Source organism: Struthio camelus, chromosome 1, assembly GCF_040807025.1.
Source record: "Struthio camelus isolate bStrCam1 chromosome 1, bStrCam1.hap1, whole genome shotgun sequence".
In the NCBI taxonomy this organism is placed as follows: Eukaryota; Metazoa; Chordata; class Aves; order Struthioniformes; family Struthionidae; genus Struthio; species Struthio camelus.
In genome coordinates this window covers 189,085,557-189,113,424 of record NC_090942.1, presented here as the reverse complement: position 1 = coordinate 189,113,424, position 27,868 = coordinate 189,085,557, and the positions used below count along the sequence as shown (strand labels likewise).

Here is a 27,868-nt window from a genome sequence, read left to right as displayed (position 1 = left end):
TGAACATTCAGATGATTTAATGAGCATTAAACAAAAATGGAGATGGTATTTTGACCTGAAAGATAGCAAAAGCTCGACCAATGGCTTCAAGCAGCTTTGTGAAAAGCCACAATCGATAGACTAAAATGAGACAAAAGTAGTAATTCTCTCAGGTACAACAACTGCATTTCATACAAGAATTAAGTTCAGCAAGCTGCATGGACAGACTGCAGAAAAGCCATGCTAACATGTCTCATATCTGAGCAGAAGTCATTACAGAGATTTTGTGGTTCATTTTGCTCTTATTAATTCTGAAGGAGATATTCTGGAGATATTCAAAACCCATCTGGATGGGATCCTGGGAAATATGCTCTAGGTTGACCCTGCTTGATCAGGGAGGTTGGACTAGATGATCTCCAGAGGTCCCTTCCAACCTAAACGATTCTGTGAATAATGTATTTGGGAAATTAGAAAAGCTGTCAAGGAGTTGTATGTGCTTCCCACAGAGACCTATTTTAGAAAGCAGGTGAATTTCTGAAAGAGACACTGGAAACCCAAGATGACTTGTCAGCCCAGCTGCTGGGCAATCCCAGGCAACCAGCCCTTTAGATCAAGTGACTGTGGCCAGCATAATTACAGTTACACTGTAAAGTCAGTGTTACGCTTCACTGAAATAATATTTTTCAGGACATGTATGCATGTCTGCTTCAACTGTCAAATTCTCTTGTGCAGAAACCTAAAAACTCAAAGCTAAATTCTCAATACCAATAAGAGATAAATTACCAGAATATTACTATTTAATTTGCACATGGGCTTAAAAATAATACAAAACTGGAGTTTCCCCAGACATACCTTTCTGCACCACAGAGTTATGTGAAAGCAAAACCTGACATTTTTATCAAGCACATTAAACAAAGTGCACACAACTGGACAGGCTGAGATTTCTTCCCTCCAACACAAGAGCTAAGTATAAAACTAAACCTTTCCTCAGCAGCACGACAGATCATTAATTAAAAACCCTGTGGTTAAAACACCCCAACCCCACAAAACAGGAGGGGAGAGAGGAAGAGGGAAAAGAGGAAACTACATGGGCTAGGAGAGAAAGCATGAAATCAGATTTCAGAAAACCCCTACAAATAAGGCCTCTTTCTTATTTTATTGCTTCTCAGTGCTTAACACTGGTCTAGTGCAGCCAAAGACTGACAAACCCAAGCCTGTAGCTCAGCAAGACATAGGCAGGCAAGGAAGGAAACGCAGCAAGCAACGTGACTGCACAACCCTGCTCAGCCACCAAGGCATCATACAAATAGGAAATTGCCACCTTTCATTATACAGCTGCTGGGGAAGACTAGGGTCCAAGACATAGGAGTTTATGCCTTGTTACGCATGCACAGGATTCACTCTATGTTTCCTGTTGCTTGACAACTCAGAGGGATGCATTCGGTGTCTAATGCCAGCTATAATACATGAGATTTAAAACCCCGGAAGGACCACCAAGGTCTTTCTGTCTTTGAGGCCACATGAAAGTGGCTCATGTCTTTTGTAGCAGTAATATCTTTCCTTTAAAGGCCCAGGTGAACGTTGCCCATGGACAGGGGTGAAGGAGGAATGAAGGCTGCAGCCTTTGACTGCATCTCTCTCCTTTTCACCTGCCTTTCCTTCGAGCAGCCTGGGTGAACTGGCCAGTTGAGCAGGCTGCAATGCTCATCTGTTGGCCCCACCTGGGAAGGGGGCACAGAAGGGATGATTTGTGCTATATACAAAGCAAAGCAGAGGCAAGAGAACAGCTCACAGAAGATACTTCATGTTAAGAGGTACCCTGCACAGCTGGTGGAATTATGAAGAACCACACAGTAATGCCCTGCTGAAAGGCATTACTGAAAACACCAACCAAGGCTATCAATGCTTTTTGGACAAGTTTCTAATGAGCCCCATTCTACAAAGTGCTGAACTCCGTAACCTCATTGAAATCTGTGGGGCTGGAGCTGCCCAGAAGCACACTCTAGCCAAGAACACCAGGGTGCTGCTTCTGGTTTTGTTCTACTAAGGCTCAGGGATGCTAAAAACATTTGCTAGGGTAAGGTGTTTTGAGATTACTTAAAGCCATAGAAATGCAGGGAGACATCTCAAACTCCCTTAGACTAAAGCCAGTGTTAATGTACTCTGCAGACCACCATCGCCACCAGTTTCCTTTAGATAAGCCATTGGGCAACTGCCAGACTCTCACCTTCTCCCTCTAAGTCAGGGATGATGCATATTGGAAAAGAGTGAGAAGTTTCCACTGGCCCATACTTGGGATTGTGCAAATAACCCCTGGCTATCATGGCTTTATAAACAGACTGTCAACACTATGGTTCCCACCATCACTGTATGATAAGGAAAGCCAGGCAAGTGTCAGATACCTGAAGTCCACTGCATACTTGTTTTCCCAGCATCTTCACAAGGATAAAAGGGCTGTTAACGCCTGCACTTGATAGGTAACAAAAGTAGAGTCCTGAGCTCTCCCACAATTTTTAATTAGGAGCTTAGCTTTAACACCAAATCAGTTCTGAGGACCTCACTCTCAAGAGTATCTGCTCCTAACCTTCAAAGGCTCCAGGGCAACCTACCAGCTAGTGGGAGCAGTGAAGGACTGCACAGAACATGAGTGGTGGTATCTGAAAGATGCAGAAAACTCAGGAAACAGCGTATTATGTCAAAAAACCCTCAGATCACCAGGACCAGAGTAAAGGGGTGAAACTTAGACACCTGTCTGTACTTAGGACCCTCAAACATCTTGCCTAGGGATATCTACCTACAACCTGCCCGAGGAGGGCAGGGAAGTAACAAACAACAATAGGATTAAACATGAGCCTGTCAAGCCCACTGCACCTCTCTTCTAGCAGAATGAAAATCTTGAGCCATAAAGACAAAAAGAATAGCAGTTTAAAATTAAACCATTTTAAGCAACTTTGCACATTTATGAGAGAAAGAATGTTGTTTGCATACTCAGGGGACAGCACGCTCTTCCCTGCAGTGCTCACTTCAGCTTTAGTCATTTACTAAGAAAGAGGGTTTATGCGGATGCCTTTGAGCTATAAGGCCAAGCACTCAGCTCTTATTGGCAAATTGAAGCATCCTTTGTAAATGTTTTTATTATTAACTGGAACTGTTTAATCTGTGCAACAATCACTTTCACTGCTGCTTCCTCTCCTACTAAAAAGCCTGAATTAAACGAGGAAACTGCAGCTTATTCTTTGGAAACAATTACTGAACAGAGCTGGATGCAATACACAGCAGCTACCATTAATGTTTCATTCATTTGCTGGTCTGTCTTTCTTTGTGACTACTAAGCTTCTTTAACATGGAAAAAGAAAACTTCTTAAAACAATCTGTAAAACGAACAGAAGTATTTCGGAATAAGATAGTAAAGAAAGTGACAGCAAACTTCCAGTACAGAAATCTACTAGAACTATGGAGTATTTCCCTAAGAAAGTTTCGCTTGTGCTTTGAAATTACATATAACACAGCATGCCAAAGAGTTTTGAAACAACTAACATGTAGCTGCTAATGTGTAACAAACTAAGCTTGTATTAGCAGCACATTGTACCCAGCTGTCCAGAAAAAAGACTCTAAATAGCATCCCAGATTTGAGAACTGAGCTGTTCTGTATGCCTTGTTAAAAATGTGCATTTTATTTAATAAATTCTACAGATAAAGGAACATAAGACTGCCACTCATAAATCAGTTTTCCAAATATATGCAATGTTGAGAACTAGTCTATGAACGCAGAGTGCTAAGAATAGTGTTTAATGCTGCAAGAAAACCCAGTAAAGTCACAACTCTTTAAAGTCACAACTCTTAAATGTGATTTGATTTTTAGTCACAAATCTAAAGTGCTAACTACTTGCAGGTCATCTCTTAGCATAATCTTGCTGCCAGAAATTGTGGGGGGAATGGGAGTAAGCCATATATAACTTCATGAATTGCTTCACTTTTCATGACACTGCTGCTATCTTTCAAAGAGATGGAGAGAAATCAGGGGACAATGTGATCACTCACTCAAATTTAGCCTGGATGTTGTTAAGTTGATCTTTTTTAAAAAGTCTTCTGAGATTAAAAGAGTGTCCAGAAACTCACATTTATGTTGAGCAAGAAAGATGATACCCTCCCAAGTTCTACAGCTTTCCAGAGCATTGATCAAGCCACCAACGCAGCTGCTTAAGGACAGAGTTAAATCTCAGCCGTCCTGAGTTAAGGGAAATGCCCAACACAGCTGCAGTGACAGATGCTCCAAATCCCCATCACAGGGCTGAAGCAAGCTGAAGTGCTAATGTGGGTGATATATCCCAATCAATGCAATGCACAGCTTTTCCACCTGCAGACACAGTATAGTCCTTTTCTACAGTGCCAATCCAGTTGTAGCCTAGCATTAATACCCTCAGCAAGCAGTAACTCTCTGCTTGCAGCGCAGCAAATACTAACTCAAAAATACAAGCAACCCTGGCCAATTAAGTAGTTTTGCCAAAACACTCCCCCAGGCCCAGCACCACATATTGGTACACTCTAAAGCCAATAGTAGGCGAGTTTTTTCCCCCAATACAGACACTTTTCTTCAGGCGCTTAATTAAGAAGCCCAAGTGAAAAATCTGCCTACCTATAGTCCTTTGCAGTATTCACTGTAGACAAATGAACACCTTCAGGGAATAATTCAGCCTCTTTCTTCTTCCTTTACTGGCCATTGAAGGATCCAAGGATAAGTAACATCCTAACTTGTGTTTTACGTAAGTGCCTAAGTCAAGTCAGATGGGTCTTGACCTGATTTCATACAGTAGCAAGATCGATGGTTTTTTTTTCTTTTTTTGAAATGTCAGGAGTACATATATACCAAAATATTGTGATTTGTTTTTTTGAGACAACATAAGGGCAACAAGCTTAATTATAAACAGTAGTCTGAAATACATTAAAACAACAAAACTGAATGAAGACATTTATAGTATTACAGCCTTGTGCTACGGGGAAGGGAATGTTCACTTCTACCTTCAAGTCCAATTCAGCATGCCTAAGCCTCTCTCAGAAGTCAGTGAGCTCTGTATGCCTTTTGGAATGGAGGAGCAGGCCTCTAGTCCATAGTTTTAACAGCCAAAATAATGACTATTTCAGTTCCCAAAACATAGACGTGAAAGAGCAGAAGCACTAAAAAAACCACTTGTACTGTTTAGCCTAGTTTAATTCCCACAGCCATCTTAAAGCATTTAATTTGAAAGACAAAAGGACCTTGAAGATCCATTTCGATACTGTAAAATAATGAAATGTAACAGCCAGTACCACCTTACATTATTGTGAAGTTATTTAGATAGCTAGACCTGCTAGCCAAGCTGAAATGAAGTCAGTAATGTACAAAACCTATTAAAATAACATAGAAAACAAGAGTTTTCTCCACTGAGAATATGGAGTTTGCAATGTTAGTATGTAGAGCTGGATTTAGTTCAAGAGCTGCTGCAGTCATATTGCCTTTATGATACTGAATTTGCTTCCAAACATGGCAAGCTGTAATACTGGAAGTTTCTCTCCAACAGTCTAGCAGATGTTATGTCTAGCACATTCAGGCACCTTCAAATAAACAGATCTCACATAAGACAGAGGCTCCAGTGGGGCATGAATAACTCTTAGACAGTAAACCAGGTCCATCTCAACTAACAGAGTCATGGTTTATCCATGGAGATCTACACTAGGCAGAATATTCCCCACAGCACTGGGGGATTCACAGAGCCTGAAGCAGCTGAACAGTGGTCTAAGAGCAACAATTAATAATGGGAATTAAGGAAAACTCTATCCATAGGCATGGTTGTTTCCCAGCAGGCAGAAGCATCCTGTGTGGGTTTCTCTTCGCAAACATCTACTTCTAAAAACAAGGCTTAAATGAAGCTGCTGAGCTGTGAACATGATTTCTCTGCCCTTCTCTGACTCTTCGAACCAGGCAACCCTGATGAAAAAAATCAATTCTGCATCCAGTGTACACTCCTAAGCAAATATTAGTAATTGAGGTGGAGGGGAAAGCACCAGGACAAAGGGCTTTAGGGGCCAGCAGGATTGAGCCCTTCCCCTATACGCAACCTTGGAAGGCAGAGCCTACTTTTCATTTTACATAGTCACTGCCAACATAACTTTCCCCCTCCTTCCCAAAAAGTCACCTGGCTGTAGGTGCATCAATAGCAGCTGAAGAGACACATACAGCCAGGAAAAAGGCCCTCTTTTGGCTCTTTTCTCCTCTTCCCCTATAAAGGGCTCAGAAAAAATTAGCCCATTACCAGGCTTAATGAGCCTGGTTACCACATATCAGGTGAGCCTTGGTGACCATGCTGAAGATGCAATCAATATCAAACCCAAGATAAGACACATTAGCTCAGGTGTCAGTGACGCAGGTTTAAACTAATCCACTTAACCTTGAGTTTGCAGTAGGTAAAGAGCATACATGCTAAGAATTGTTGCACCTCACCTTACACACGTTAAGCTGTGGCAATACATCTGCTTAGCATAAGCTCCTGATTTCTATTTCTAGAAGAGTGGTATGTTGACATAACAGGGCTGAGTCCAGGTTTGCCACCACAGCATAAGAGGGAGGTCAAAACAAGGATTAGAAAATTAGGCTGGCCCACAAGGATAGTACAGCTTCCACCAGTATTCACTTGAGTATAGAACATCACAGGAATTTTTTCCTCAAAAATGTGTTTTCCAGTGCCATAGGTACAGTAATTAGATCATGGACTTAAATCATTTCATCCGAGTGCATCTATGATATCTACATTAGTGCCCTCATTCTGACACAGCAAGACATTCAAAATTGAGCATAACAAACAGAAGGGAATTCAGATCAACAACTTAACAGAAGACACTCCCAAATTTTGTAGCCGCTAACCTCCAGAACTGCTGCATAAGCAAGCAGAAGTCTCCACCCATTTATGCATAATAAGATTAAAAAACAGACAGGTGGTGACTTAACCCCTAACTGACTTGACATGTTCTTCATTTCATGTGATGTGTTGTTTTAAACCTTTAGTTAAGAAGGAAAAGAGTCTTCAACATTGAGTGTCTAGAAGGACAAAATATTGTCATCCTGAAATGCTATATCAGTTTAGTAATATCACATTATAAAGGGAGACATCCAACTACGAACATTCATTACAGGTCCAGAGCCTTCAACTGTATCAAGCAGCAACTGAAAGCACACAGGAGAAGCTGAAGACTTGTGCCCTGCACATCTGCACAGAGGAAGAAAGTAGCTGCGCACTCACCCCTCCCTCACAACAATTTGAAGTGGCCTCCTCTGAAACATTTAGCTGACTTAAAACTCATTTAGTTTTATTATTCTACCTATTCTATTATTCTATTTTTTATTATTCTACCTATTCTATTATTATCCTACACAGTAGGATTGAATTTCCACAGCGCTCTGACTTGGCCAAACCAAGCCTACCTCACTGCTCAAAGGCATTTTTCTACTGCGCGGGAGCCTCCCAGTAAGGAGCTGAAGGTCTTGCAGAGTGTAGAAGCACATCACTATCTTAGACATGAACCATTCCACCTTCCTCCAACACAGACTTTACAACTCTTTCACAGAAGAACGAACTCTCTCCTCTAAATCTCAATGTCTGTTAATTATATCACCAGCTTTCTGCTGTTTTACTCATCTGCCATTCCAAGTTTCCTAGTCTGCTACAGACAGTCAATTCATTCAATTTCTTTTCTAATGGACACATCTGGGGATGATTTACCACCTGAAGCTGCTGTAGGAAATTTAGAGGAATGCCTCCTCAAAAAGCAGCTACCACCTTACACTGCACTCCTGCCTGAAAGGGAAAGAAAAACTCACACATCCCTAAAAGTGGTTTCAGAGGCACTCAAATGTACCCCAGGTTATCAGGGCTTAGTTTGCTTACCAATGCAGAAAACTGGAAGTTTAGATTGCATTTAACAAGACCCAAACTCCTCATCTACTTTTAGAAAATACAAAGGAGGAGACTCATATGAACCCCATAGAGTTTGTTAGCAAAAACCATAGGAAACTTTCACCTAAGCTGTGGAAGACAAATCCATCCTCTCAAGCAAATAGCAGGTAGCTGTCCTAAGGGCACAGACACACATGCCTTCTCCAGGCATGGTTGCACTCTGCAAAGAAAACAGATCACTCATATGATCTGCTTTGCCAAAGACAGACCTACAGTTTGAACAAGCTCAGCTCACTTTGCCTGAACAGATTAGGAAGCAATCACATGAGCAGCTCAGGGATCAGTGCTGAGTGCAACACCTACAGCAGCTGGAGGAGCCAACATGATGACATTTTCACTGCCCAAAACATATGGAAGAATCATATTCCCTGTAAAAATGCAGGTTCACCTGCCACCCTTTGAACATAGCACTGCTGGACAGGCACTCCTTTTACAGGAAGGGGGAAAACAGTTTTGGACTCAGGGGTCTGGTATGGGAAATATCCCGACACTCAAGTATGTTCCTGGTGCTGCAGCTCCATACCTTTACACCTGTGGGCTTAGAAGCCTAACCTGCCAACCAGCATTTAGCACAGAATCATATGTGAATACTCATTTACTAACATGGATGCTTATAAAAATGCCTTTTAAATAGGGTTTGAACCAGGCGGTATTTTTCAAATCTAACCTGTACTAAGTGTTACTTCAGATCTACTGTAATGCCAGTGAAATGACCATTTGACTCACTTTAGTAGTCTATTCCTAACTGTATTCATTTTACATAAGAAAATTTAAGCAGTGTGAAAAGAAACAACGGGACATTCCCTATCAAAGCCAGCATAGTACACCTTGCCTAAGAGGAAATACACCCCTATCAAAAATTTTAAAGCCCGATGTTTTTATCAAGGGCTTAATTTGTAAACACATTTCAGTTATGTTCCTATGAACCTTTAGCCATCTGGATCCCAGTTCAGGCTTTATTTGTATACAAAAATATATTATAATGGAAAAGCACTAAGAGTTCTCAACTATATACAATTACAAATATTTTTCATAAAAAGCAACTTCAGATTCAAAATTAAGCTATATTTTAAAGCAAAAATATAGCAGTAACATTTGAGTTACCCAACTCCACCTATGTTGCCTGTTAAATGCTTATGGGAGATGACAAAGGTTATGTTCAGAAGGTGAACAGCTCGGGCAGCAAAGCTATCAGACAGTGTCAGCAGTTCCCAGTGACTGATGTCACTTATCCTCCAGGACATCTTCATATTTGGCATCAGTGCCAAAGTTTCCTGTTTCACATACCTGTAAACACAAAGCAAGATCCGTTCCACATTTAATAACGTAATTCAATAATTGCATGCTGTTGACACATCAGATATCATATTATGCTCAGCTTTTTAGACTGCCTGACACAGGGCAAAACTATGCCTTTTTTAGCATGAGAACTAAGAGGTTATCGTGTGTAAAGATTTGAGGCAACTTCTGTTCTAATAAGTACACTGCACAAAAGGCATCTGTACAAAGCTTTCGCGTAACCTCAAGTACCCAACAGAACTCCTCCATCATGTGTTGATCAGGATCCAGGTGGAAGGTGGAGTTTTCCCAGAATTCTAACATACAATAGAGTTCACATGTCACCAGAGACCAAGTGACACTCTGTAAATGAAACTTGAAATAACTACACAGCATTTGCTTAGCTGGAAAAAACTTGAGCAGGTAGCAGTCCCTGACCTCATCTTCATGTGCTTTACAGGGGGACAATGAAACCAATAAACAATGGGCAGCCTATTTCAAGTCACCTGCAACATGGCAGTGGAAGAGATAGCAACACAAATATTTGAGATTTTGGGGAGGTTTTTTCCTTCTACATGGGCAAAACTTTGGACTTGAATTTTCAGGAGCGCAATCAATTGAAATTTCAGTGGTAAAAATTATTAGGTCAAGCATGCATCCATAATAGAAGTCAGGAAACCAGAAGTGTATTTTAAATAAGGGAAGTGAAATCAGGATTAAGATATGACTAAGACAACAGGGAGGCAGGAAGATCATAAGGGCAGCTGCCTTCAATTAAATTCAAGGCAGATGGCCAAGGCCTCAAGAATTTTAGGGAAGGGAAAATACCTAATGTTGTAAGACACACTGAATTTCTGCTTTTTGTCCACACTGCCATTTAGGTCTAATCCTGCGATTTATTTTGTATGGGACCAGATTGTAGAGCCACACAAAACAGGTTCATACTTCAAACAGCCAGCATGGGAAGCAGCACAAAAAAAAGAGTATACAGTGGGAAGAGGAGTTTAAGTTCCTAATAAAAAACCCAACAGTACAATTTGGAAATCATAACTCCTACATAGTGACAGAAAGTAAGTAGGCTAAATTCCTTTCTGGTAGAGATGGAAAAAAATCAAAATCCTACTTAATCTAGTCTAAGACAGATACAGATATCTTTTCAACCATTTCATAAAGCATATAAAGCATAAAGCAAAGCATAATATTAATAAAACTTTAGATTGATATCTTTCACTGTGGTTACTGCTCCAGTTAGCTTTATAACTGAGCACAAACCCACTTCCTAGCAGCTTTGAAGAGTCCAGAAAATGTGTTTACTCAGTCTATGCACTGTCAAGAAGTGAACTGCAGCTGCTTCAGAGATGGCAGAGGTTCACAGGAATATGGCCTTTCTGTCACACACCTACTGCATACATTGTGCATGACACAGGACAACAGGAGTAACTCCATCACTCCCACTAACCCTGCACCTGCTTAAAACAACCCAGTAGAGACAGCATTGATTTTTATTTTCTGAAATACCTGAACTAATCTGAAATTTACACATGTAACTCATTCAGATTAACAGTCAGGCTTCTAAATAAGGGAAAAGAGAATTCGGTAAGTAAGAACATCTACAAAGCACACAATTACACTACTAAACAGGGAAAGGATGTCCAAAGAAAAAGCCTTGAGCATTTAAGCAATGACCTGAGTTTATTTTACCTTCTTATCTACCTAGTAATCCATAGCACAACCAAACTAAATGTAGATATAAAAAGATTGTTACTCTACCCTTTATTTCTGATACACTGACTTCCATCACTCTGAAAAAATTTACTTACTTGCTAGTGTCCTGTCAAGATCAGCAATAAAGTCTTCCAGTTCTTTTGTATCTCCAAGCTTTGCTGCAAATTAAGAAAGGTCAGCACAGCTTAAACATAACATCTCTGTCCAAGAGAACCCCCCTGGACCTGTACAATTCCCCAAATAAATTTCAGTGGTATCAAACATCCTCTGGGTTATTTTCAGAAGAGTCTTCCTAACCTTTCTCTCAGCAGGGTTGCTAAAGTGTCCAAATGCAGTCTCAGAAACTGGTGACACCAATTGAAAACTTAACTGTAAAAGAAATTTAATCCAACTGATTGAAGCAAAGCAACTCACTTTTTAGTTTCCTCAAAGCAGAGGTTGCAGTGGGAGGAAAAAACAATAGGTCAGCTAATCCAGGTCCTTCCTACTGTGAGATTTTTCCTTTTAATTCATATCTATTTGCAGACACTGCTTTCACAGCCCTTTGTTGCTTTGACATTAGGTCCTTGATCACGGTCCATACGCTCTAAGTCTGGATCCAAGCATCCACCCAAATTTTCACTCCTAACGAAGTCACCCATCCCACTCAGTCCACTTCTACTGCAAGTGGCTTGCTTGTCGCATTTGTGACATACTCCAAGCTGGTTCCAAGTCCATCTCTAGCATCTCATCAGGAACAGCATCTTCACCTTTCGTACAATTCCTTGCCAAAGACTTCCTGCCAGTTTAACTGCATTTTCTCTACTTACTGACTACGGCTCATTATTTCTCCCTCACACCACACTAACCAGTAAAAACCCTTTTCACTTGTTACTGGTCAGTGCAGACAAGACCAATGAAAGCCTAAACATTTCTTGAGCATGCACACGAGAAGACTGTTGTCATGAAAGCACTGTGAAGTACGTAAGTATGTGCCACTTATTGGCACACCTACTCCAGAGTTAGTCTAAGCTACCCAAGTGAAACAAGCTTCCGTGGAGTTAGACCAGCTGCAAGACAGAATCCTTTCTCAAATAGCATAGCCACACAGGAGGAAGTAATTACTACATATACATGCATCAGCAGTGCAAGGTCCACAAGCACCTAAGTAATTGTGCTAACCCAAATGGCAGCATATGGCTTCTGAGGAGTCACCTACTGCACTCCTGCATTCAAGTTAAGAATTTCTCTCTGAGACACTTAAGCTCCTTCATCACTTAAGTGTTACTCCTCACTTAAGTCAACTCTGAAGCGCAGTATTCCATAAGCAGCACCACAATTTCAGATAAACTAAAAACTGTCACTTCCTTTAGCTTGGTGGTTCAAAGTCAAGAGTTGCCAGGCCACTTGCCAACTGCGAGTGCAACATGCTATTGCGTTGATCACAAACAGTAACAGCACTTGCACCTGCACTGGGCTTTACAGGAAGACTGTCATGGAAAGACTGCCATGGAAAGACTGCCAAGGCTTGTCCATGCATCAGACTACTACCCCCTGCTGCTCTTCCATGTGGGTGCTAATGACACAAAAGGCAAATTGGAAACCATCAAACAGGACTTCAGAGCTCTGGGAATGGTGGTGAAGGGTCTGGGAGCCCAGGTCGTTTTCTCCTCAAACTTGCCTGTGAGGGGGAAGGATGGGAGGAGGAGTAGAAGAGTTTTCCAAGTTAACAACTGGCTGTGCCGCCGGTGTCAGTAACAGGGCTTTGGTTTCTATGACCGTGGGGGCCTGTTTGAAGATCACCAGCTGATGGGGAGAGATGGGATCCACCTTACCAAGCAGGACATGCGTGTCCTGGCCAACAGATTGGCCAGCTTGGTAAGGAGGGCTTTAAACTAGGAAAGATGGGGGAAGGGGAGTGGTATAGTGGCAGGGGAGTCAGTAAAACACTGCTCAAGTCAGGATGCCTCCAGCGGGTGCATGCAGCCAGGGGAGACAGCATGGGACATGGCTATGGAGGATCCTCTTGCACCTCTCCTGGGAAGCTTGCATGCCTGTATACCAACGTGGGCAGCATGGGGAATAAACAGGAAGAGTTAGAGATCTGTGTGCAGTCACAGGGCCATGATCTCATTGCAGTGACAGAGACATGGTGGGATAGTTCACATGACGGGGATGCTGTCATGGATGGCTACGTGCTTTTTCGAAAACACAGGCCAGGAAGGTGAGATGGTGGAGTTGCCCTTTATGTGAGGGAACAACTAGAATGTGTGGAGCTCTGCCTAGGGGTGGATGAAGAGCAAGTGGAGAGCCTATGGGTAAGGATTAAAGGGCAGGGTAACATGGGTGACACTGTTGTGGGGGTCTACTACAGGCCACCTGACCAGGAGGAAGTCATCGATGAGGCCTTCTACACAGACAGCTGGAAGTAGCCTCACGATCACAGGCCCTGGTTCTCATGGGGGACTTCCACCACCCTGACATCTGCTGGGAAGACAGCACAGCTAGGCACAAACAGTCAAAGAGGTTCCTGCAAAGCATTGATGATAATTTCTTGACTCAGGTGGTGGAGACGACAACGAGGAGAGGTGCAATGCTAGACCTTGTACTAACAAACAAAGAAGGTCTAGTTGGAGAGGTGAAGGTTGGGGGCAGCCTTGGCTGCAGGGACCATGAGATGGTGGTGGTCAGGATACTCCGAGGAGGGTGGCAGTCTTGCATATTGCCCTGCTCCCTGGACTTCAGGAGAGCTAACTTTGGCCTCTTCAGGGACCTGCTTAGGGGAATCTCATGGGGTGGGGCCCCAGAAGGAAGAGGACTCCAGGAGAGCTGGTTAATATTCAAGCATCACCTCCTCCAGGCTCAAGAGCAGTGCATCCCTCTGAGTAAGAAGTCCAGCAAAGGGGGCAGGAGACCTGCATGGATGAGCAAGGAACTCCTGGCAAAACTCCAACAGAAGAAGGAAGTCTACAGAGTGTGGAAGAGGGGACAGGCCACTTGGGAGGAATACAGGGACATTGCCAGAGCATGCAGGGAAGCGACAAGGAAGGCTAACGCCCCTCTGGAATTAAATCTGGCAAGGGATGTCAAGGACAGCAAGAAGGGCTTCTTCAAACACATCAGGAGCAAAAGGAAGACTAGGGAAAATGTGGGCCCGCTGCTGAATGGGGCGGGCGCCCTGGTGACAAAGGATACAGAGAAGGCAGAGTTGCTGAATGCCTTCTTTGCTTCAGTCTTCACTGCTAAGGCCAGTCCTCAGGAATTCCAGACCCTGAGGACAACAGAGAAAGTCTGGAGAAAGGAAGACTCTCCCTTGGTGGAGGAGGATTGGGTTAGAGTTCATTTGTCCAAACTTGACATCCACAAATCCATGGGCCCCGATGGGATGCACCCACGGGTGCTGAGGGAGCTGGCGGATGTTATCGCTAGGCCACTCTCCATCATCTTGGAAAGGTCCTGGAGATCAGGAGAGATGCCTGAGGACTGGAAGAAAGCCTGTGTCACCCCAGTCTTCCAAAAGGGCAAGAAGGAGGAGCCAGGGAACTACAGGCCTGTCAGCCTCACCTCCAGCCCTGGAAAGGTGATGGCACAGCTCATCCTGGAGGCCCTCACTAAGCATGTGGAGGACAAGAAGGTGATCAGGAGTAGTCAGCATGGATTCCCCAAAGGGAAACCATGCTTGACCAATCTGAGAGCCTTCTCTGATGGAATGACTGGCTGGGGAGAGGAGGCGAGAGCAGTGGATGTTGTCGACCTGGACTTCAGCAAGGCTTTGGACACTGTCTCCCATCACATCCTCCTAGGCAAGCTCAGGAAGTGTGGGCTAGATGAGTGGACAGTGAGGTGGACTGAGAACGGGCTGGATGGCCGAGCGCAGAGGGTTGTGGTCAGTGGCACAGAGCCTAGTTGGAGGCCTGTAGCTAGTGGTGTCCCCCAGGGGTCAGTCCTGGGTCCAGTCTTGTTCAATATATTCATCAATGACCTGGAGGAAGGGACAGAGTGCACCCTCAGCAAGTTTACTGGTGATCCTAAACTGGGGGGAGAGGCTAACACACCAGAAGGCTGTGCTGCCATTCAGAGGGACCTGGACAGGCTGGAGAGGTGGGCGGAGAGGAACCTCCTGAAGTTCAACAAAGGCAAGTGCAGGGTCCTGCACCTGGGGAGGAAGAACCCCATGCACCCGAACAGGCTGGGGGCTGACCTGCTGGAAAGCAGCTCGGCAGAGAAGGACCTGGGAGTGCTGGTGGACAAGTTAAGCATGAGCCAGCAGTGTGCCCTTGTGGCCAAGAAGGCCAAGGGTCTCCTGGGGTGCATTAGGCAGAGTGCTGCCAGCAGGTCGAGAGAGGTGATCCTGCCCCTCTACTCAGCCCTGGGGAGGCCTCACCTGGAGTCCTGTGTCCAGTTCTGGGCTCCCCAGGACAAGAGAGACATGGCACTCCTGGAGAGAGTCCAGCGGAGGGCTACAAAGATGATTAGAGGGCTGGAGCACCTCTCCTATGAGGAAAGGCTGAGAGAACTGGACCTGTTCAGCCTGGAGAAGAGAAGACTGAGAGGGGATCTCATCAATGTGTACAAGTATCTGAAGGGGGAGTGTCAAGAGGATGAGGCCAGCCTCTTCTCCGTGGTGCCCAGCAACAGGACAAGAGGCAACGGGCAGAAAGTGAACCACAGGCAGTTCCATCTGAACCTGAGAAAACACTTCTTCACTGTGAGGGTGACAGAGCATTGGAACAGGTTGCCCAGAGAGGTGGTGGAGTCTCCTTCGCTGGAGATATTCAAAACCCGTCTGGATGTGATCCTGGGCAATGTGCTCTAGAGGTCCCTGCTTGAGCAGGGTGGTTGGACTAGATGATCTCCAGAGGTCCCATCCAACCTAAACTATTTTGTGATTCTGTGAATCCTTAGTTTTGTGTCATTTTTTACCATGAGAACAAGACAAGTTATGTGTGTGAATCCTTGCTCACCAGAAGGCTACACAGTTGCAAATCAGGAAGAGGCAAACAAAGCTAAGTTTACCTTTACATGGGGTTACTGATGGAGATGGTAGACTTGGAGTAGATACGGTTGGAGAATTCAGCTTTTCATCACTGAAGCTGAAACTATTTCTGTAGAGTGACTCTGCACCTGTAAGAAAAGATACATTATAAACCAAAATACCATGATTAATTCCTACTGCAAGTCTGCAATAGCAGCAAAGAGAGAAATGGGAGGTAGGGAACCTCCCAAGGGAAGTGTCAGCTTTCCCCACAGTCTGCATCAACCAGGAAAAATTACAGGAACAGGAATTATCCCACATCAGTTATATGAGGCATGGCCTGCCTGAGGTACAATATTCTGGGAAGTTTTGGTATCATGAACTTTTTTCCAAAAGCTGTAAAAAAACTAAATGAGGAGCTCTAGGACAGGGACAGTCTCCCAGAAGCACTGTTATCCTATAGCCTGTAATTGCACTGCTATTGCAGTAACAGAGCAAAAAGCAGGGTCTATTTCCGAACAGAAATGCCTGCATGCCTGATGCCATTCATTAATAACATCTTTCTCTGCTGCTGCACATAATCTGTCCAGTAAGGTCTGAATATGGCTGTGCACCTGAACAGGGTCCTGCACCTAGGGAGGAATAGTCCCATGTACCAGGACAGGCTGGGGGCTGACCTGCTGGAAAGCAGCTCGGCAGAGAAGCACACAGAGGTCCTGGTGAACAAGTTGACCATGAGTCAGCAGTGTGCCCTTGTGGCCAAGGCAGCCAATGGTATCCTGGGGTGCATTAGGCAGAGTGCTGCCAGCAGGTGGAGGGAGGTGATCCTGCCCCTCTACTCAGCCCTGGGGAGGCCTCACCTGGAGCACTGTGTCCAGTTCTGGACTCCCCAGGACAAGAGAGACATGGAGCTCCTGGAGCGAGTCCAGCCAAGGGCTACTAATTAAAGGACTGCAGCATCTCTCCTGTGAAGAAAGGCTGAGGGAGCCTCAGCCTGCAGAAGAGAAGGCTCAGGAGGATCTGATCAAAGCATGTAAGTATCTGAAAGGAATGTGTCAAGCAGTGGGGCCAGACTCTTCTCAGTGGTGCCCAGTGACAGCTCAAGAGGCAACAGGCACCAACTGAAACACAGGAAGTTCCCTTCTGAACCTGAGGAAAAACTTCTTTCCTAGGAAGATGCCTGAGCACTGGAACAGGTTGCCCAGGGAGGTGGTGGAGTCTCCTTCTGTGGAGACTGTGAGAAGCCATCTGGACACAACCCTGGGTAATGTGCTCTAGAGGACCCTGCTCGAGCAGGGGATTAGACTAGGTGATCTCCAGAGGTCCCTTCCAACCTCAACCATTCTGTAACTCTGATACTGTATTCTGCTAAATTCAGGGCCGAAAGCTCTGACTTGCTGTCTAATCAGCACAATCGCTGTGACATCCAACTTGGGCCACCTTTAACTGATGAACAGAGATCATCATCAGCATTGGCCTCACCCTGAAATGGAGCCCATGAAAAGCATAACATTCAGTCTAAGGGAGGGAAAAAGAATAACTGTTCTGCAATGATGTTTCTTACCAGCACTGTACAATGCAGTATGAACCCCAGCACATGAAGGGGCTGACAGTAACAATTAGAGATTTAACTTTTCTTCCTGAAATCAGCTTACGGGCCAGCTTTAAACCAGAACCACACTTCTTAAAAGCCAAGACACATGCCCCAGTGAACAAGAAACTTGCAACGGAAAGTTTTAGTTGTACTGGACAACCACTCCTACCATGAGGAAAAAGCCAAATAATTCATAGCACCTCACAGAAGTAGCCCTGTAGCCAAGAGTCCAGCGCACCAGAAAACCGACAGAACAAGCTGTCTAACACTTCCCAGGCAGTTCATTTGAAAAGACCACAACAAGAACTTTTAATGATTCTATATTTTAAAGGTCACCGAGCTAACTGAATTAATAGATTAACCCACAGAACAAAGGCTATATAACTGAGAGTGTACTTGTAATATGAGAGCTATACTACTAGTATCCCAGGACACCAGGGACCCCGGGAATTTACATTACACACCACCACTTACCACACAGCAAATCTAAAGCTCCAGCTGCTTTTACACATTCCTGGAATAAAGTGTTTTCCTGAATACTTGCAAGGGCAACTCAAATTGGAAAAGTCTTTACTCCATTAGCCCTTTAAATCAATTGAGGATTAGCCACACAATTCTCTGCATTCATACCTACGTACAGATCTGAGTCAGCCACCATCTTCAATTCTTGTTGTAGTTTTCTCTGTAGCCCTTCTGTAAGTAGCTGGAAGTACTGGCTACCCACCTTGCAAGGTACAGTAACCAAATTACATTGTTTCATTGAACATACGCTCTGTGGAAACTAATATGTCTCAGAAATACTTATACCTGCACAGAGAAAGACAAGACACAGCTCTGGCTTTTTAAATATTTCACATGCTTTTCTTCCAGGGCAGGAAAGCAGTTGCAACAGGTGAAGAGCTTTCACAAAGGTGTTACCTCCTGATGGGTAGTATTATTAACTTTTTCAAGAAAGCACCAATGCCTGTCTTTCTCAGCAAGCAAAAATTTACTTTAGCTACTAGCTTTGGCTTACACTTGCCACCAAGCAGCAGACATTCTCATTACGGAAGATGAAATGTATTCCCTCAGCTAGCAAGGTTATCATAACTACTGAAAACATACCCTTTCAAAAAACACTTCTGATGTCCACTGCACAAGAATTTCAGCTTTGCCAAAATACCAAATATGGCTCTAGGGCAGAACGCTCTGGCAGAAGCACTTCAGTCCTTGCTCTCTACCAGCTGCAACAGCCAAGATTTGCTCACTCACCTTCAAAAAAGGTCTCCACTGCCCAACAAATACAGCATATCCCCTGCAACCTAATAACTAGAACCTGGTGCCAAGGATCTCTCACCACTGCTGCCCATCCTCATCCAACCCCTTCTGTTCCACTGCAATGAGAGCTTATCATTCATTACTTTGTACCTCTGAAGTTTGTATATACACATAGGCAGAAGAATCAAGCTATGATCTCCAGGTGCCTTTACAAATACACTCTTCTAAAAGAAACCCTTAAAAAAGGTCCCAGTTGGGTTACCGAGTTGATCTACATGAGTCAGGCTAAGGCAACAGCTGCCAAATTAAAGATTGCCAAGTAAAATACATCCATGTTTACTGTAAAGGTAATCTGTAGTTAGTACTGACCTTTGCTGTTCCAGTGTACCGTTAAACCACACAGCCAAAACACCACTGCAATACCCTGTACGTATAGAATGTTTCCAGAAAAACAAACAACTGAAAGGTTCTGGACAGTAATTCACTGAAGCAGGAAAGCCCCAGACTTTCCCTTTTAAAACACGCAACGGAAAAGTGCAGCCATCTGACCTCAATATTATGTTCTTTCTAATAGCATAGTTCATTAGGATATCAGTTTAAGAAGCACTCATGGCTACCTCTGCTCCTATTGAAATCAGTGCAATTCTGCTGCTGCAATTTTCAGTGAGGAAAGTTTTAGAGAAACTGCATCCCTCAAGCTTTCAGAGAGCAGCCCTACAATTCCATTAACACATCTCTACAGATCATGAGTTCATCACTAACAGGTCAACGCTTAAGGAACAGAAGGTACAACTCATTCCCAGTCAAAGCATACCCTATCTGACTGAAAAGGGAAACCAGGAATTCCTAATGCCACCAGTAAACAGGGGAAGTGTTTATGGTATGAAGAGTTCATTTCACAAGGCATATGCTGCACCCTCAAGGAGGGTGCTTATTTTGATCATGCTAACACTTTGCTGCATTATTTAGAGCCTCCTGCCTCATTATCAACCATCTGCTCCAAAGCTGACACCAAAAAATCACCCCTTTTCCCTATCTCAACTTCTGGGCTTAACACTTTAAAATATTCCAAATCACATAATCACAAGTTACCAGAAAGTGATCTAGGAAGCTTGAGATTCAGACAAACAAGCATGCAGCATTATACGCTAAACTTACCACGCTGTTCCCTCACCACACTTCCTACTCGTGAGGCAGCGTATCTAATGCCAGTCTTCCCCTTTAATAAGGCTTCCTTCTATAGAGCAAAGCATAAGGCAGACAAGCAGGTATTCTGGATGTGCAAGAACAGGAAGTCTTATAGGAGGCAAGCATGCTTCTCCTTAAATTGAAAGGCCTGGAAAGCAACCTATGTACCTGAAACTTCTGGGTTTTCTTCCCCTTGAAGGTATCTGATGATGTCATAACACATTCTTGCTCCATACAAGTCTTATTATATCATATTCCTCTCTCATTGTTAGAGACAGGCCTTTAGAAGTCTGAGGAAGCAATCCACTTCCTGAAAATGCTCTTCTCTTTGTCACATAAAACTGGAATTGACTGTTAAGAACAAAGATCCACCTACTCAGTGCCCTGTCTCCGAGACAGACTCGGAGCAGACGCCTGCAGAAGAGCTTAAGAGTGGGGCAGGCAGCTTCCAGATACACCCCACCAATTTCTAGCAAAACACAGACCAACATACTTCCTAAGACACTAGCACCATCTTAGCCCTCACTAGCCCCTCATGACTTTTTTCATGACTATCTAGCTGCTTTGATAATGTAAACTTAACAACCACAACACCTCAAGGCAATACATCTTACAACCGAGATATACATTGTGTGAAGAAATAGTTCCTTGTATTTAGTTGAAATCTGCTAGTGTGATTTGATGTTCTCATACTGGGAGAGATGGCAAACAGTCATTTCTACTTCACTTCCGAAACATCCTAAGTGACGTTAGGGAACACTAGCTTGTCCCCACTGAAGTCATCTCTTCCAGGCTAACAGTCCTAGCCTGTTTAGTCATTTGGAAGCTAGCTCACACCTTCAACCATTTGCACTGTCCTTTCCTGCATCTTTTCCACACTTAGGTATTGCAAGATGGCAAACGTATCCTGGCTTTGCAGGATGACTGTGGCAGTACTAATATCAGCCAGTGTGTCCTCTTCAGCTGGCAGAGCCATTAGCACAGCGCCACACGCATGCATCCAGGGCATGTAACCATGAATGCTTGTACTATACTACACCAGATGTAGTGTGTTAACAGGAAGCAGCTCAACTCCTTAGTAACCCTGCACTGGCTCAGTTTTCAAATTAAAGCACCAAAAGAGTTCTAGAGGCACTGAGGGCCTTTTGATGCATTTCATAGCCAGCTCCTAAAAGCTACTAGGAAGGTACACTTCAGGCTCTATCAGGGCAAGAACTGAACTGAGGCACTTGTTTCCCAATGCTTTTGACACCGAGACACTAGAAGTTGAACCTGTTCCAAGAAAAGGCACCAGTAGCTAAAAAGGCAGAACATTTGAGAGCACAACGCATTATGTTTAGCTTTTAGGTGCTATTACAGCTTTGGCACAAGACATGCTCAAGCATTTTCCTCCTCAACCTTCCATTAAGTTTAACTTTCTATTCGTTCTTCCAAGTTTAGACTTGGAATACTTTTGTGCCATAGCTACATAGTACACTGGCAAAGTGCATTCAATGGACATGCAACTTCTACAGGCAAGCCTGCCTTTTTCTTTGCAAGCTTATTCCAAAACACAAAAAGCAAACAGCATCTGCAAAAGCTCAGGTTTGTCACTATAGCTGTATCTGCACTAAAGGCTTTTGACAACACAGCTCTATTACAAATCACACCATCACATCCAACACATGCCATAACTAGCAAAAACTTATAAAAGCATCTCCTAACTCAGATATTTCAGCACAAGTAACGATCCACAGTATGAAGCTGTTATACCTTGATCCTGTTGAACACATCAAGCTGAAGCATAATTAGTATTCATTCTGATAGTTCACCAACTCAAGAGGGTCTATTGTTGGAGTAAATTACTTACTGCATCATGATCTCCAGCACTGACCCAATTAGCTGTTGGGTTTAACACAACATTTGTGGGCCAAATACTAAGATCAGCCCTCTGCACAAGCTAGCATTTTCATTACTGTAAGGGCTACAGTCCAGTGTGTTAGGTACAATACTCAACCACAGCCAAGACAGACCTTGGCCAAAGATCATTCAGTCCAAGTAATCACACAAGATGTGGGAGAACAAAGTATTAACATGGCCATTTTCCAAAGTGTCTGAATTTCACTTCCCCCATCCCCCAAGAGGCTCAAGCGTACAATAAGAATTTCCATTAGTACTTTTGGTGCTAGCTCCCTCAAGAGGAGCTTTCAAGGTAAAAGCAATATTTAAAGGATTAACTGTATTGATAAAGATCTTGTGTAATTCCTTCTGTTTTTACACATTAAGTTGCCTCATCCTCATTGTACAAGCCCCAGGAGAGGAAAGGCTTCCCTTGGCCTACCACAAAACAGCATTGCTCAGATACAGCCAGTGTTGGTAGTTTTGGGGGAAGTTTAAATTGAAAACTGGTTCATGCGCTCTGAAACAAGCGATTGCAACAGCTTCAGCTGTTACTGGCCAATCTTACAATCCCCCACTAGACTCAACGATATCACTGCAGGAGTGGCAGAACAATGGGTACGCCTGACCTTCAGCCACTCCACACCACTTAGGAGGACAGATTACTCTGCCAACAAGAAGAGACAGTCATAAAATGTAGTCTGAACTCTTCTGTAAGCACCTAACAAAGCACAGCTGGAATCACCTCTGCCACTGGACAACATGAGTTTGTTAAGGTGCAGCGTCTTTGTAAAGGAGAGGACAATCCCAGCTCTTTGCAGATACTATTGTTGGAACCTCTTGCGCTGTCACAGATTTGTGTTCTAACCACTTGCCCTCTCTTAGCCTACTTTCCCTTTGATCCTCTGGTGATGCTTAACCTAAGTGTTACCATGGGAATACAGAGGTCATGAATTCAGCGGTACACCTTCAAAGGACAGAGACCAAGGAAAGGTAGACCTAGGAAAAAATACTTCAACTGAACAGAAGGAGCCTAGATTAGAACAATCCCTGTCTATTCTCGGACGCGACACAGGGAACGTAACTAGCTTGCATCATTTCAGCTTGTTTTGTAACATGATCTCTTCACAGAGGTCTGCTCCAGCAGACTCCAGATTGGAGTCTACTCTCCAATCCCACCAGCATGCCCAACTAAGAAGCCTTCAGCACTGAACACACTCTTCGGGAAGAAGGGTTTTACTCTGTCTTTTCTGAGAAAGATGCAAAGTTCCTAGCAAAAGCCTTCAGGGAAATAGGCATTCATTCCTTTAAATGAAACCTGACAGCATTAGAAGCTCATTCGGACTTCAGATTTTTCACATTCAACTAGAGTTTAAACTAGCCCAAGTGAACTTACTTCATAAGACAATCAGGCTAGCCAGTTTTCTGCTTCCTTCCCCTCTCCTAGCCTCATATGCTTGGCATAGGTGGATTCCAACACACCACCTTCAGTGGCATACGCTGGACCAGTGACGCCACTATCCAGAAGACAGCGATTTCTTCATCGGAACCACCTCTCACATTATGCACCATCAAAGGAGGAATTCCAACAGCTCGGACTCTGGTAGCTTGGCAAGTTCCTAATACATGCTCTTCGAGGACTTTGCTCAAAGCCTTTAAATTCTCTCTACCTCTATTCATGTATTCAGCCTAAATCAGGTCACATGTGACAGGTTTTGTTTTCCAGGCCTTCCTGAAGTTCTCATCTGCTGTTCTGTATGAGCATGCTGTTCCTTAGTAAGCCTTCTGCTCTGTAAGGGAGCACTTCCATTTTCCTCAAAAGACCCTTCCTGTCAACCCTAACACAGCAATTTTAAGTACTGTTCAAGGTTAACATATGTGCTGTCGTTCAACAGAGTTACGTGACTATAGGTAGGCTTTAGCCACACAAGAGGAATGAGTTCTTGAGGCTGCTTTGGTTTCTCTGTTTTGCCAACAGCAGAGTATTTCACCAGACAGAATCTTGAAGCTACCTGTTTTTGGTAAGAGTATGCTAGAGTTAATATATTAGAATACTGAAGACTCTGCAAAAACAGTAACACTAGGGCTCTCCTGGCATAGTTAAGGCAAGACTAGACTTACAGGCTGCTCACATAATTCTTCAGCTTCAGTCAGTAAAGGCAGGCCTCATCTTACGTGCCTCCAGCCACCCAAAAGGCTAACGTGTAACCTAAATCAAGCGTTCATTTCTAGAGCTCCCTCCACAGGGAGGGAGACTTGCAAAGAGCAGTTCATCCACCCTAAGAAAGGGAGATATATAGGCGCCTCCTGAGGCTGGTACCTCTGCAGACTACAGGAAAACTTTCAAAGGGGTAGTTCGGCTAAATGTCAGAGCTGGAGGTAGATAACATTAAGCAATATGAATCCTACCCCTGATGATGATAAAGGGCTTTGGTACAAGGGAGAAGCCAATAGGGATAGCTTAAGCACTAGGAAGACTGTGCTCCTAATGCTAGGCAATCTTGTTGACCTAACAGCAAAACAAGTCTGTGAATCAATAAACAGAAGAGGCGCACAGCAGAAATTACAGGAGCAATTTTGTCATAAATAACTGAAACTCAGAAAGCTTAAGTCTTGTAAAGCCACCTCTACAGAAAGTTTTTAGTTTAGGAACAAAGAAAGGTTTGGGTTCAGTTGGTTTTTAGAACTTCCTTCTGACAAAGTAGCCATGGATTCTGCTGCTCCCAGGGAGGACGGCAGATTTTCCAGTCTCACTCTTCACCATAGGAAGAGACTAGCAAGAATAAGAGGAGGTAAAAATAAAAACCTAAAAGAACACCTCATCAAAAACCAGAGTTCATTTTACATATTTCCTGTTCAACGCTGCCTTGATACCAGTTACCTACCTTTCTGGCTGCAAGTTCCCTGTGCACTGCTTATATACACCTAGTACACGCTGAAGCATTTTTAAAATGACAGCCTCCAAGCAGCAAGGACACCTCCACCACTTCAAATGAACAGCTGATTTACTTTCAGTCACTTCTTGGAAGCACTTCAAGTCACTCTCATTCAGCCGGTATTTAGGCTACTAAAACAGAAGAGTCACCCTGAGGGTTCCTGTTCTCCTAAGAGACGTTTTTTCTTCCACAAAGATGGAACACCTCAATACTTTACCACCTGGTATTCTAACCTTCCTCACACCAAGTTTTGCAGCCTTATCCACTCTGAAGAAACCAGGGGGAAAGAACGGGTCTGCCACGCAACAAAATTCTTCTTTGTCTCTCACTGTTTCCCTTCAGCCGGGAGAACCCAGAAGAGGAAAAAACCCAAAGGAACTTTTGTCTTTGGCCGCTTCGACAGGGTGCAGGAGAGACAGGGTACAATCAGGGCCTCGGACCTCCCCGGGGAGAAACCCGTCAGAGCCACACGCAGCATCCTCGATACTTTTAACCCCCGAAGTTAACTGGGGGTTTTCAACGAAGTGCGATTCCCGCCCCCGCCCTCCACGCAGTCCTCCTTCCCCCCCACCAAGGGGGAGGGGAGGGTGCACTAATTGGACATAAGCTTTTGACCTTCCCCGGTCTGTTGGGCAGCAGGGACACCGAGGGGGCAAGGCCAGCCCTGCGCCGAGACGGCAGCGAAACCGAGCCCGTTAACGGCAGTAACGGACGCAGCGGCAGCGCCGGGGCCCCACAGCCGTTCGCTCCCGGCTGCCGGGCAGGCAGGCAGGCGGCAGACGCGTCGTGGCCGCATCCCGGGCGAGTCGGCGAGGGGAAGCCACGCAACCCCCCCGTCCCCGCCCCACACACACACTCACTCACTCTCGGAGTCGCTGAGGCCGCTGCCGTCGCTGACGCTGGCGCTGCTCCGCCGCTTCATGCGCTCCAGGTGCTCGCCGTAGTGGAAGCGGCGCCGGCCGGCGGGGCACGCGAAGTCCTCCAGCACGGCGTCGAGCTCCCCCAGCGCCTCCGCCAGCTCCCCGCCGTCCTCCAGCGCGGCTGCCGGCCACCAGGGAGCCCCGCTCAGCGCCGCCCCAGCCCGGCCCCCGCAGGGCGCCCCGGCCCCGCGGCAGCCACCCGCAGGGGCAAAGCGGCCCCCCCGCCTCCCCTCCGGGCCCCGCCGCACCGCGGCGCCCCCCAGCGGCCGGGCGGAGCGCACCCACCTTCCCCCGCCGCCCGCTGCGCCTGAGGCGACTTCATGGCGGCGGGCTGCCGGGCTACGCCGCTGCCGCTGCCGCCGCCTGTGCCTCCTGCCGCCAACATCAGTTGCCCGGCCCCGCCGCCGCCTCCGCCTCTTATAGCCCGCCCGGGCTGGGGGCTGGGGGCTGAGGCGGGCGGGGAGGAGGCGGGGAAGGGGAGGGGGCAGCCGCGGCCCGCCCTGCCCGGCCTCGGCGCGGGGCAGCGCAGGTGCGCGCCGCCACAGCCCGGCCCCTGCTGTGGGGAAGGGGTCGCCGGGCCCCTGCTGCCGTGTGGAGCTGGGAAGGCCGCTTGCCCGTGCTTTGGGCTTGGGTCGTGGGGGCCGGTCACCGCTCAGGTTTAAATAATCGTCACAAAATAAGAGCAGTTTCACCACTTGGAGGTGGGGGGGGGGGGGAGGGTGGTATGCTACCCCTGCCGTATCTGAATTTCCCACCAGGCGGTCAGAGGGACGCAAGGGCTCTGTAACCGTGCACCAAGCAAGAACAGAGCTCGCCACCCGCTTGGCGTTAAAGATCCCACCTAGTCCTAGAGCTTCGAGAACGAGCGCAGCGCGGAGGCTGTAATTTAAGACTGGCTTTGTCACTCACCTACAAGCAAGCCAACCTAAATGCTTGGTCTGAGGCTGGCGCTTCAAGAAGATGATCTGTCCACAGCTCGTCACTACCGTAAATGGAAGGCATTACTCCTCTTCCTCTGATCTCCACATCGAACAGCTTGATCAGCTCTGGCACTCCTGGCACTTCTTCATTTGGTTGATTCAGTTTGCTAATCTGAACTTGACGATTCAGAAGGGGGGTGCCTGTGGTGGCTTTTAGCTGGGCTGGTGACTGACAGCTTGTGGAGGGAGGGATACAACAAGTATCAAACCCAGGTGCAAGGACAGCAGGGAATCTCGCAAAAAACCCACTAGATTGGTTTGTCATCCTTATGCAGCTGGGACAGCTGCTAGTCCCAAGAGAAGGGGAGGACTGGGCAAGGCAAAGAGGTGGGCACCTGCATTTTTCATTTGATTTAAACTTGCTATGAAATGCCCGGTGAGCCTGTGGCTTTGCCTGTGGCAGCAGTGCCTCTTCAGACGCTGCCAGGAGCATGTTCCCCATCGCTGCACTTGCCGCCCACCGTTTTCTTCTGCCGCCCTGTGTTGTGCTGGCATCTGTGCTGTCCTGTGGTTACTTCTCAGCCAGATCGGTTAGCGAGCTGCTCAGCTAGTGAACACGGCCACAGGGGCAGCTGGGCCACTACATTAAAGAAGGTGAACTGAGGACAGGAGCAGATGGTGGCAGAGGCGCGGGCAGCTGCTCAAATACACAGAATCACAATCTGCGCGGCGTCAGCCAGGTCACTCTCCAGTGGAGAGGTTTGCATATTCTTATGAGGAAGATATTTGCCCTTGTCCTTAAGTCAGGTTAAACGGATGTTTATGCATCCCATAGCTACCCAGTGTTGATCTTTTCCTCTCTCTGGCTCATTTTAAATCAAAACTGGCTGAGCAGCTAAAATATCACTTCTATTAAATACCCATTGGGCAACATTCTGTCCCATTTACTTACAACCAGTAACACTGAAGAAGGACATAAGGTGCTATTCCAAGTGTGTGAGTCAGAGGCTTTTTTTTTTTCAATTTAGCAGTAAGTGCTTCTTCATTATGATGGAATGGCATAAGAGCCAGATGATACCCAACATCATAATCTTTGGCTTTCCTTCTTAGTGGTATTTTTGGAGCATCTGGGAGCCCTGCTGAAAGAGCAGACCTCGGCTGTGCTCTGTGCTGTGCAAATGACAAGCAAAGAGATGGTCGCTAGCCTAAGGCACTTCCAGGCTCCATGTGTGCCAAGAGCGCACAGCTGGA

The 27,868-nt window shown here is 45.4% G+C and overlaps 1 protein-coding gene across 1 annotated transcript; it reads right to left on the bottom strand.

Annotated features, from left to right (window-relative positions):
* Nucleotides 1–26,126, bottom strand: RGCC (regulator of cell cycle). The gene is made up of 5 exons (XM_068929727.1): nucleotides 25,983–26,126; nucleotides 25,642–25,818; nucleotides 15,966–16,073; nucleotides 11,066–11,128; nucleotides 1–9,254 (listed from the first exon to the last, which is right to left on the bottom strand). The coding sequence occupies exons 1-5, from the start codon at nucleotides 26,080–26,082 to the stop codon at nucleotides 9,247–9,249; spliced, it is 456 nt and encodes a 151-aa protein (XP_068785828.1). The 5' UTR covers nucleotides 26,083–26,126; the 3' UTR covers nucleotides 1–9,246.
* Between the last annotated feature and the right edge of the window lie 1,742 nt (nucleotides 26,127–27,868).